The sequence below is a fragment of the Chelonoidis abingdonii genome, chromosome 17 (assembly GCF_003597395.2).
Source record: "Chelonoidis abingdonii isolate Lonesome George chromosome 17, CheloAbing_2.0, whole genome shotgun sequence".
In the NCBI taxonomy this organism is placed as follows: Eukaryota; Metazoa; Chordata; order Testudines; family Testudinidae; genus Chelonoidis; species Chelonoidis abingdonii.
In genome coordinates this window covers 26407938-26420171 of record NC_133785.1, presented here as the reverse complement: position 1 = coordinate 26420171, position 12234 = coordinate 26407938, and the positions used below count along the sequence as shown (strand labels likewise).

The 12234-nt window shown below is 38.9% G+C and overlaps 1 protein-coding gene across 1 annotated transcript in view; it reads left to right on the top strand.

Annotated features, from left to right (window-relative positions):
- Positions 1-11931, top strand: part of LRRN1 (leucine rich repeat neuronal 1) — a 32098-nt gene extending 20167 nt beyond the window's left edge. Inside the window, exon 2 of the mRNA XM_032784183.2 lies at positions 8932-11931. Coding sequence (XP_032640074.1) covers positions 9165-11315 — 2151 coding nt within the window. The 5' untranslated portion in view covers positions 8932-9164 and the 3' untranslated portion in view covers positions 11316-11931. The remainder of the gene's footprint in view (positions 1-8931) is intronic.
- The last annotated feature ends 303 nt before the right edge of the window (positions 11932-12234 follow it).

Genomic DNA, 12234 nt, shown 5'->3' with positions numbered 1-12234 from the left:
ACTTTTTAAAGATTTCTTCCAACATCACAGTTGAAGAGGGTTAGTAATACTATACAGCCATGCCTGACACCTATCCTCAAGTCAAATCAACTACTTTGCTCATGTCCCATAAAGACCAAAGCAGTTCTGCTTCCACAGAAATTTTATCAACCTTATTATAGTTTCACCAACTCCAGCCGACCACAGGATTGCTCAAAGGTTTATACCATATGCTGTCCAAACCTCTTAGCAGAAGTCACACAGACATGGACCACTTTCTCCTTATTCTCCAGCACTTTCTCCCATAATAAATACAGATTGAATATTTGCTCTATACGTTGTGGGGGAGTCTAAATCCAGCTTGTTTTTGCCCAGAGAGTTCTCTATCTTGGGAACAATTCTCTTCAGAATAATGCACAGCAGTATTTTCCAGAGTGTATCAATAGGATTGTATGGGAACTTCCTTTTTATGAATAGGAACCATCAGGGACTATGTCCAAGTCTTGAGCCATCTTACAGATTCCCTAATCCCATTAACAGTGTTATGATATACCAGGATGAACGTGTCTCCACCACTTTTAATTAGTTCTGCTTATATGTATCCAGAGGCTTTATTGCTTTTCAGTATCCATGCAACTTCCTCAGTGTCTTCAATCACAGGGGGAGCTTCTCATATAGATCTCTTCTGCCATATTCGCTTCCAATATCTAGTTAATTTTGCTCATATTCTATAGTTATCAGCAATATTTACCCCAAGTGTTTGGTGAAATGGTATTTCTCCTACAAGGAAAACTTTTCAAAGGAGTTTTGATGGTTTGATAGGTCTTCCTAGCAGCATTTACTGAAAAGGAATTTTGTGTATCAATGCACGGTTATTCAAGCCAATCTTCTTTTGCCACTTTAACGAGTCCATCTCTTTCTCATGTCATACAGAAGTATTGCTTTTTGCAGATTCATCTCTCATCCTTTCTGCTCTTAACTGTCTTTGTTGATCACACAACTCTATAATCTTCTCTGTGATCCAAGACTGCTGCTTTGGGGAAATGAATCCTAAGGGTTCATCTGCGGTAGCTATAATGCTGCAAAAGATGGATCAGATATTGTGCTCTGTTACCTATGCAGAGGCCAGCAGCTTTTAGCCTTTGTTCAATCATCTTCTTAAATTCCACTTGTTTGTTGCTGGTCCCAATATAGGCACATGATAGAATGGCTACCCCTCTGATACTTGACAGAATGACTAAGTTTGCCTTAAACTGCTTACAGTGGGAGCAGATACAGGCCGATACTGAGTCCTTTTGAAAATCCCTTCCAAAGCTTCTAGCTTTCTTATCTATATTTTCCCCAACTATTTGTTTCATGAAGTTAATAACAAGGATACATAAACATTTGACAAACAAGGATTTGTGTGCATATAGAGCCACTCCAAAAACCACTGTGAGGCAAATAAGAGCACAATCTTGCTGAGTAACTGCAGCTTCCACTGTAGTCACTGGGAGCTGAAAGCTAGCACATCACGGGATTGGACCTATTTTGAAAAGATCAATAAAGATGTTTGTTTGGCTAGAGCAGTTTTTAAAAACAACCCCTACAATAGTTTTCCTGCATTAGGCAGGGGAAGTCATTATGCAGAAATGCCCTGCAGGGCGCCTCCATGCTGGTGTGTGTCAGAGTTCTACTCTGCAGTCGCTCTCCCTGGGCAGTAGAGTGAGGGGACGTGGAATCAAGCTGCAGGAGTGAACAGTACATCTGCCTTTATGTATCTCAAGAAACTTAAAACATTCTGTGCAGAGTCAGCATAAGGACCCCAACTGCAAACAATAATAATCAGGCAGATGCAAAGCCATGCTGTGCCAAGCCTACAGCTAACACCATCACCATGGTATCTAGGCATGATTGGTTGTCCGAAACACTATGGGAAATCAAACATGGATATAAAGCAGTAGAACAGAGTTTCCATTCATATTCATATTTACCTGTATTCCAGTATGCTTTGCTTTTTCCATAATTACTGGTTCCTTGTTAAGCTCGGCAAAGTGGCAGCTTTGGTTTTAGTTTTCAAACTCCTATGACTTGCTGCCTTTTTGCCCATCTGCTGATTTACACACCAGTCTCAGGACTGTCATTCACGCAAGCATTAAAATGGGGTAACGCATCTGAAGCCAATCAGAATTTGCTTTTTGATTACACTGGATTTTCATTTATAGCTTCATCCAAGCTGCCCTAGGGCTGGATGAGACTGAAGCCAATAATGTGCAAGTCATTTATAAAGAACATTTTTCAGTGGGGGGAAAAAAAGAGAATTAAATCTATCTGCGAAATAGAAAATAACTTACCTAGAGAAGAGAGAAAGTGTCACAGTTAGCTTCTACAGCCATATGTCTACAACGTTTAGAAACTAGACTCTGTTCAATAAAATCAGAAATGTACCCTTATGCAATATGGCAGGGGTAGGCAACCTCTGGCACGCGTGCTGAAGGCAGCATACGAGCTGATTTTCAGTGGCACTCACACTGCCCGGGTCCTGGCCACCGGTCTGAGGGGCTCAGCATTTTAATTTAATTTTAAATGAAGCTTCTTACACATTTTAAAAACCTTATTTACTTTACATACAACAATAGTTTTCATATATATATTAGACTTAAACGAAGAGACCTTCTAAAAACACTAAAATGTATTACTGACATGTGAAACCTTAAATTAGAGTGAATAAATGAAGATTCAGCACACCACTTCTGAAAGGTTGCTGACCTCTGCAATATGAGCTAGAAATGTAATGTACAAATGATGGGATATAAGCATTAAACAAACAAGTTTGTTTTTACAGTTTATTCAAAATCCTAATGAAAAAGCTAATGAAGTCTTTATAGGTAAAATTTTAGATGTAAATACATGTAGGCAAAGTGGGGATAAACCAGTCATTTGGAATGAATAATTATGCTCTTTTTCTGCATGTGGATATTTTGTGAGAAGATTTAAATTTCCTTAAATACATTTAAATAATCAATTCAACAAATATCCTTTAGATTTTTTTTTTTAAACTCTTTGAATCAGACGTGTATATTTGAGCTGTATTGCTTACTTGTGAGTGGTGATGCTCCTGTTTCCTGACTGGATAAGCAAACTAGCAGTACTGGTTCAAATATTGATGCCTGTGACCTTGACATTCACTTTCTCTGAGCATTTTTGCTTGTAAGTACCTTTGCTTGAATATTCACAGGAAATCCCACAGAAGCGGTGCAAGGACATGGCAGAAACAAACTCATTTAAACATTCAAATTTAATATTAGCAACCATTTTTGGTATTTAAATTGTAATTTAATCCATTAATTCAATTATTTCAGATAGAAAATTTTTATTAGAAGCAGCAAAGAATCCTGTGGCACCTTATAGACTAACAGACATTTTGGAGCATGAGCTTTCGTGGGTGAATATCCGATGAAGTGGGTATTCACCCACGAAAGCTCATGCTCCAAAATGTCTGTTAGTCTATAAGGTACCACAGGACTCTTTGCTGCTTTTACAGATCCAGACTAACACGGCTACCCCTCTGATATAAATTTTTATTATTTCAGTGTAAAATTAATCTGAGACCTCTGTTCTGATAGACTTTCCCTCAGGTCATTTCTGAAAGACTGAGAAAACAGTCCTTTAAGTTAGAATTCTGGAGATCTCCTGTGCCTTCTGCTACTAGGCTGTCACTGCCTGCCAGCATCTAATCACCAACATCCCCTCTCCCTAAAAGAATGTAAGACAAAAACTGGCACTAGTGTTTTAAGTTAGAATGACTCTAAAGTGAATACTCTATCAAACATTAAATAAAAACATTTGAAGCTTATCTGAATCAAACTTGATACCATTCACCACAAAAATATTCTACTTCCAGATGACTTTTTGACCTTTATTTCCTCATGCAACTGCTATCTTCCTAATCAAGTGATACAGTTTGGAGCTTCTCCTTCATTCCCTCCTCCTATGATTAAGAAAGTAATCTCTCTTCTTGGGTTGGAAACTTGAGCTTTGTAACCCATTGTCTGCCTCTCACTTCAATTGTACAGTATATGCTATAGAAGAGAATCCACAGGAAGGAACACTTGGAGCAGAATTGCCTTGTCTGGGGATCTGGTGTGGCGTACACTGCCAACTGCAGTTGTCTCTAAAATCCACCCGCGCCTGAGGGAAACGATCCCATAGTTGTTCCAGATGATGCTGTGGTATCCTCCCTCACTGAGGATACCTCTCGAGTTGGGAGGGGGGACTCCAGTTATTAAGAGGAGACAGGTATTAGTAATGGGTGATTTGATCATTAGAAACATAGATAACTGTGTTTGCGATGACCGGGAGAACGGCATGGTGACTTGCCTGCTTGGTGCGAAGGTTGCATATCTCTTGAGGTATCTAGATAGCCTTACTTATAGTGCTGGGGAGGAGCCAGTGGTCATGGTACATCTAGGTACTAATGACACAGGGAAGGATAAGAGAGCGAGCGAGCCCGGAGGCCAAATTTAGGCTGCTAGGTAAGAGATTGAAGTCCAGGATCTCCATGGTAGCATTCATGGATTGGTAACTGGTTAAAAGATAGGAAACAAAGGGTAGGAATAAATGTTGAGTTTTCAGAATGGAGAGAGGTAAATGGTGGTGTCCCCCAGTGGTCTGTACTAGGATCAGTCCTACTCAAAATATTCATAAATGATTTGGAAAAGAGGGTAAACAATGAGGTGGCAAAATTTCCAGATGATACAAAACTACTCAAGATAGTTAAGTCCCAAGCAGACTGCAAAGAGCTACAAAAGGATCTCTCAAAACTGGGTAACTGGGCAACAAAATGGCAGATGAAATTCAATGTTGATAAATGCCAAGTGATGCACACTTGGATCATAGTCCCAAGTATACATAAAATATGTTGGGGTCTAAATTAGCTGTTACCACTCAAGAAAGAGATTTTGGAGTCATTGTGGATAGTTCTCTGAAAACATCCACTTAATGTGCAGCAGCAGTCAAAAAAACTAACAATGTTGGAATCATTAAGAAAAGGATAGATAAGACCAAAAATATCATATTACCTCTATATAAATCATTGGTATGCCTACATCTTGAATACCGTGTGCAGCTGTGGTTGCCCCATCTCAAAAAAAGACATATTAGAACTGGAAAAGGTTCAGAAAAGGGCAACAAAAATTATTAGGGGTATGGAATGGCTGCCGTATGAGGAGAGATTAATAAGACTGGGACTTTTCAGCTTGGAAAAGAGACGACTAAGGGGGGATATGAGAAAGGTCTATAAAATCATGACTGGTGTGGGGAAAGTAAATAAGGAAGTATTATTTACTCCTTCTCATAACACAAGAACTAGAGGCCACCAATGAAATTAGTAGGCCGCAAGTTTAAAACAAATAAAAGGAAGTATTTTTTCCACCCATGCACAGTCAACCTGTGGAACTCCTTGCCAAAGGATGTTGTGAAGGCCAAGACTATAACAAGATTCAAAAAAGAACTAGATAAATTCATGGAGGATAAGTCCATCAATGGCTATTAGCCATGATGGGCAGCAAAGGTGTTCCTAGCCTCTGTTTGCCAGAAGCTGGGAATGGGCGATGGGGGATGGATCACTTGATGATTACCTGTTCATTCTCTCTGGGGCACCTGGCATTGGCCACTGTTGGAAGACAGGACACTGGGCTAGATGGACCCAGTATGGCCATTCTTATGTTCTAAGGGATATTTCTGAAAACCATTACCTGGTTTGTTTATATTGTGGCAGCTTCTAGGGGCTTTTATTAGGTTGAGGCCCCAATGTAATGTGCATAGCACAAACATAGAAAATGGCATTCCTTGATCCAAAGAGCTTACAGTCTAAGAAATCTTACTAAAGATTACAATGTAATAGTTTTACTAAAGAATGGCATACTACTTCTCCATTTCCATTTGTTTCAGATATAGTAGGTCTATATCTGCTTTATAAGTAAAGGTAATTAAGATACGTATATCTAATTGGGAGTTCTCTCATCCACAAGTACCCTGGAGTATGATTTCCCCAAGCACCCTTGGTTTAGGTGAATGTTGTCATAATCCTTATAGTATGAACCTAAGCATCTCCTAGTAAACTTCCAGAGGATGAATCTTGACATCCTTACTCAGTTTTGCCCCTTACTGGGGTTTCATTGAGTTCAATAACTGTATCTGCCTTAAGTGGTAGACAGTGTCAATACCTTTACAATGAGTTTAAGAAACTTGATCTGACAATAGCAGCATTCTCAAAATGCCAATGAGTAACAAGCCTAGGTATATCTGAAATTCCCACCATAAGTACCACTAGAGAAAAGAAGTCTATGTGGTAGCATCATTGCCTCTGTAACACTGTAGGTCTCTGAACTGGAGAAACAGAATAGGTTAGTGTTGGAATGAGACTTGTGAAGAGCTGAAGATAAACTGTATCCTGAAACTTTACTAGGGAACCTCAACACATTGGTTGGTTTGGTGCTACATGTGTCTACAGGAGAATCTAGCAATTAAAATCCTCCTCCTACCACCAAAGTTGGGGTTGTATAGTAGTTGTACATAATACTGAACTTTGATTGCACAAACACAAAACTACATTCACAATATACAGAGGAAATTATCTATCACTAAGTTTGCATATGCAAAACATTCCATTATAGTGTTTTGGTTTGGGTTTTTTTAGAAAGCAAACATCAAGAAGTTTTCTGTCAAGAGCCTGGCATATGCCTTGAAGATACATTTAATGACTCAAGAAATTTTAATAGAATAGGTCTCCCAAATAATGTCAAAATTTAACTTTAATTCAAAGGCTCTCTTTTATGAATAACTTCAGCCTAATGTGACACCTACAGTTGGCAAGCTTTGCATAGTAATAAGTAAATGCTGTGAATACTGTACCCACAGATGCTCAATGCAGTGCAAACAGCTACATTTAGGAGATGTTTTATCAAATACCGGGCTCAGACAAAGCCCTCACAGAAGTTGAGTGGGAATGGTTTCTGGGTAAGGACTGCAGTGTTAGGTTCCACAGTTCGTAGGCAGTAGTGATGATGACAATCTAGAGTGGAGATCATTTCCAGCAATAGGGAGAAACCTCTCACAATAAGAGAATGAAGATATCAAGCAGGAGGTCTTTTGTAGAGTTCTATATGAAGATACTGACAAAGTGTATGTCAGGGGTTGGCAACCTTTCAGAAGTGGTGTGCCGAGTCTTCATTTATTCACTCTGATTTAAGGTTTCGTTTGCCAGTAATACATTTTAACGTTTTTAGAAGGTCTCTTTCTATAAGTCTATAATATATAACTAAACTATTGTTGTATGTAAAGTAAATAAGGTTTTTAAAATGTTTAAGAAGCTTCATTTAAAATTAAATTAAAATGCAGAGCCCCTCTGACCTGTGGCCAGGACCCGGGCAGTGAGAGTCCCAATGAAAATCAGCTTGTGTGCCACAGGTTGCCTATCCCTGGTGTATGTCATGACCTGATTCATTAGAGTACAACAGCCTACTTACTGCTACTAGCTAATGGAGTTCCTTCTTTAGCTCATGTGATCTGCAGTGGGATTGTACAGTTTCTGGATTCAAATTCTGAAAGCCCATATGGGAGGTTGTTCCATATATATTTAAGAGTCTTTTAATTAACAGAAACACATTAAATGGATACTGAGGGTAGTATATTATATAGATCTATCTTACACTGTCCAACCTATTGGAATTATGGATCCTAGCATCATATGGGAGATCCAGCCATCATATTTTGGGTCAGTGGAAGCTAAAATTGGAGGCAACTTCCAACCATGTGGGGAGTCTGAGGAGGAGGAAGAGAAGTAGCTCAGTCATTATGAAGTTTTGTTTGCTTGTGCTCACTATATGACACACAAAGATCAACGTTTTGAAAACGAAAATAAAATGTCATTAGTCCAATAAACATTCATAATCCATTCACTGTTTAAATATCATATTGGAAATTTGTATATTAAAAAACTTATTTTCCAGGCTAACTTGTGTTTTATCAGTTTTGTTTAATCTCTTCTTTGTACACCACATCTATTTGTATTTCTTATTCAGACTTGGTGTTTCTGATATACAAGGGTCTGACCTGCAAAATTTTCATTTGGATATGACTCCCTAAATAAAATCCAATCACTATTGTTCTGAGTACAGTTAGATCCCAAACCAGTAGACCCCATTCTCTGGAACTGGGTGAGATCAACCCAGGATGGTGGAAGTCCTAGAAGATTTTTCCAATGGTCAGTTGAAATTTTGAAGAGAACATCTTGATAGATTTCAGTGCCATTGAACCTAAAATATTACATTGGCTTGGTCTTGAGCCCAAAAGTGAACCAAGTCTTAAATCTAATCAATACTGAGTTCAGAACACTGATTTCCCTGGCCTACCTCCAGTTCGAAACACATTTTAGTGGGTTTCAATATTTTTAGTGTTTTGCAAGAAAAACAAGACAACACATATCAGAGGGATAGCCGTGTTAGTCTGGATCTGTAAAAGCAGCAAAGACTGCTGTGGCACCTTATAGACTAACAGAAGTTTTGGAGCATGAGCTTTCGTGGGTGAATGCATGCATTCGACGAAGCGGGTATTCACCCACGAAAGCTCATGCTCCAAGACAACACGCTTCAACAATATTAAATTTTCAGTTAGTCTTTTTGTGATATATTTGTAAATTAAGTATTTTGTTTTCTAGTAGCTTTAATGTTCAGTCAGCTAGGAATATCAAAAATCATTCTAATTTGAATTAACTGTAGAAAAGAGTTTCTACTATACCTAAGTGGAATTTTTATTTAAGGAATTTGGAAATTAAAAGGGTTCTTATTTAAAATAACTTTATCTAGAGAAGGAAGAAATAAAAGGAACATACATCTATATGAAAATGAACATATGAAATGTATAAAAATGTTTATGAAATGAACATAACATCTGTCCTAATCTGCTTTTCAGGCACCTTGCCAGATACTGATTTTGGTTAACCAACGCATGCAGCAGAGCTTTATACAAGCACTCGGAACAAAGGAGAAGAGTGAAGAGACTCTGAAAACCATCTTCCATATTCTGAATGTCCAAGAGTTTCAATCTAAACTTTAATTTGTACTTTTTTTTTCTTGATACTGATTTATATATTCAGTCTTTTGCTATTTTAAGGGCTAGGCAGTTTCACTTATTAGCAAACCAACATGGCTAGGATTAGATTGGTTTCAATAGCTTGCCTGTTGGTGCTAGAATTGCTAATGAATTCAGTAACTGAGCCTTCTATACAGAATAATGAATGTCCACAGCTTTGTGTATGTGAAATCAGGCCATGGTTTACACCACAGTCAACCTACAGAGAAGCTACAACAGTTGACTGCAATGACCTTCGTTTAACAAAAATCCCCAGCAATCTTTCCAGTGACACTCAAGTTCTTCTCTTACAAAGCAACAACATTGCAAAGACCACAGATGAACTCCAACAGCTTTTCAATTTAACAGAGTTAGATTTTTCACAGAATAATTTTACTAGTATCAAAGATGTGGGACTCTCAAATCTGACTCAGCTCACTACTTTACATTTGGAGGAAAACCAGATAACGGAGATGACCGACTACTGTTTGCAGGACCTTTGCAATCTCCAGGAACTATACATAAACCATAACCAGATTAGTAGCATCTCTGCAAATGCATTCTCTGGCCTGAGGAACCTTTTAAGACTTCATCTTAACTCTAACAAATTAAAGGTTATTGACAGTCGTTGGTTTGATTCTACTTCTAACCTGGAGATCCTTATGATTGGAGAAAATCCAGTGATTGGAATACTAGATATGAACTTCAAGCCACTCTCAAATTTAAGAAGTCTGGTTTTGGCAGGTATGTACCTCACTGATATTCCTGGAAATGCATTAGTAGGCTTGGATAGTCTTGAAAGTCTTTCCTTTTATGATAACAAGTTGGTCAAGGTTCCTCAGCTTGCTCTTGAGAAAGTTCCAAATTTAAAATTCCTTGACCTCAACAAAAACCCAATTCACAAAATCCAAGAAGGTGACTTTAAAAATATGCTGCGGTTGAAAGAACTTGGGATCAATAATATGGGAGAACTAGTTTCTGTTGATAGGTATGCGCTAGACAACCTACCTGAACTTACAAAGCTTGAAGCTACCAACAATCCAAAGTTGTCTTATATACATCGTTTAGCATTTCGTAATGTTCCTGCTCTAGAAAGCCTGATGCTGAACAACAATGCTTTGAACGCAGTCTACCAAAAGACAGTGGAATCCCTTCCAAATCTGCGTGAAATCAGTATTCACAGTAATCCACTCAGGTGTGACTGTGTCATTCACTGGATCAACTCAAACAAAACCAATATCCGTTTTATGGAGCCTCTATCAATGTTTTGTGCTATGCCACCTGAATACAGAGGACAACAGGTGAAAGAAGTGTTAATACAGGATTCAAGTGAACAATGTCTTCCAATGATTTCTCATGACACTTTTCCAAATCATTTGAATTTGGACATTGGCATGACAGTGTTTCTAGATTGTCGAGCCATGGCAGAACCCGAACCAGAAATTTATTGGGTAACTCCACTTGGAAATAAAATAACAGTTGAAAGTCTCTCAGACAAGTACAAACTGAGTAGTGAAGGTACCCTGGAAATCTCGAATATTCAGATTGAAGACTCTGGAAGATATACATGTGTTGCTCAAAATATAGAAGGGGCTGATACAAGAGTAGCTACTATAAGAGTGAATGGAACTCTCTTGGATGGTACACAAGTGCTGAAAATATATGTCAAGCAAGCTGAGTCTCATTCAATATTAGTTTCTTGGAAGGTTAATTCCAATGTCATGACCTCCAATTTAAAATGGTCCTCAGCCACTATGAAAATTGATAACCCTCATATTACATACACCGCGAGGGTCCCAGTTGATGTACATGAATATAACCTCACTCATTTGCAGCCATCCACAGATTATGAGGTCTGTCTAACTGTATCAAATATCCATCAGCAAACTCAAAAGTCTTGTGTTAATGTTACAACAAAAAATGCAGCTTTTGCCCTTGACATTTCTGACCAAGAAACCAGTACCGCCCTTGCAGCTGTAATGGGTTCAATGTTTGCTGTGATCAGCCTTGCCTCCATCTCTGTTTATATTGCTAAAAGGTTTAAGAGAAAAAACTACCACCATTCACTGAAAAAGTATATGCAAAAGACCTCTTCAATCCCACTGAATGAGCTCTATCCGCCACTTATTAATCTCTGGGAAGGTGACAGTGAAAAAGACAAGGATGGTTCTGCAGAGACCAAGCCAGCCCAAGTTGACACAACCAGAAGCTATTATATGTGGTAACTCAGAGGATATTCTGCTTCTGGTAGTAAGGAGCACAAAGGCTTTTTTGCTTTATTCTGCAAAAATGAAAATTTGAAGACTTTTGTATTCTTTTGACTTTGCTAGTTTGTGGCAGAGTGGTGAGGACAGGTGGATATTTCAGAATTTTTTAGTATAGCGTATCGCAATTGTTTGACACAGATGGCAGCTTCACCTAGCTTCCAATTACCTTTTTTTTTTTTTTTTTTTTTTACTTGTGCTAAACTTAATGCTGTTCTAACTACAGTACTGAATAAAATTAATGACAGGCTGGGGTTACCTTGTGATTCACAGCTAGCACAGCCCCTTTCTTCTGAAGCCATCAGTAGAGAGTACAGTATCCTGCAACAGCTAACATACAATTTTGAAATGGCATTGAACCAGTTTTATAACAGTCTGGTCTAAAGACTCAAACTGAGAAAAGAAGACTAGATCTTCAATGATGTTAGTTGACTGTACTGTAATGTTGTATCAACTGATTTGAATGTTTTTGACTTTAAACAATGACTTTTTTTTTCTTTTTTGTAATAGTTGAAAAGTGTTTCTCAAACTGGTGTCACCGCTTGTGTAGGGAAAGCCCCTGGTGGGCCGGGCCGGTTTGTTTACCTGCCGTGTCCACAGGTCCAGCCGATCGCCGCTCCCCCTGGCCGTGGTTTGCCGCTGCAGGCCAATGGGTGCTGCTGGAAGCAGCGGCCAGTAAGTCCCTCGGCCCGCGCCGCTTCCAGCAGCTCCCATTGGCCTGGAGCAGCAAACTGTAGCCAGTGGGAGCCGCAATCGGCTGGACCTGTGGACGCAGCAGGTAAACGAACCGGCTCGGCCCACCAGGGGCTTTCCCTACACAAGCAGTGACGCCAGTTTGAGAAACACTGACTTAGGTAAACCTAACAGGCAATAGAAATAT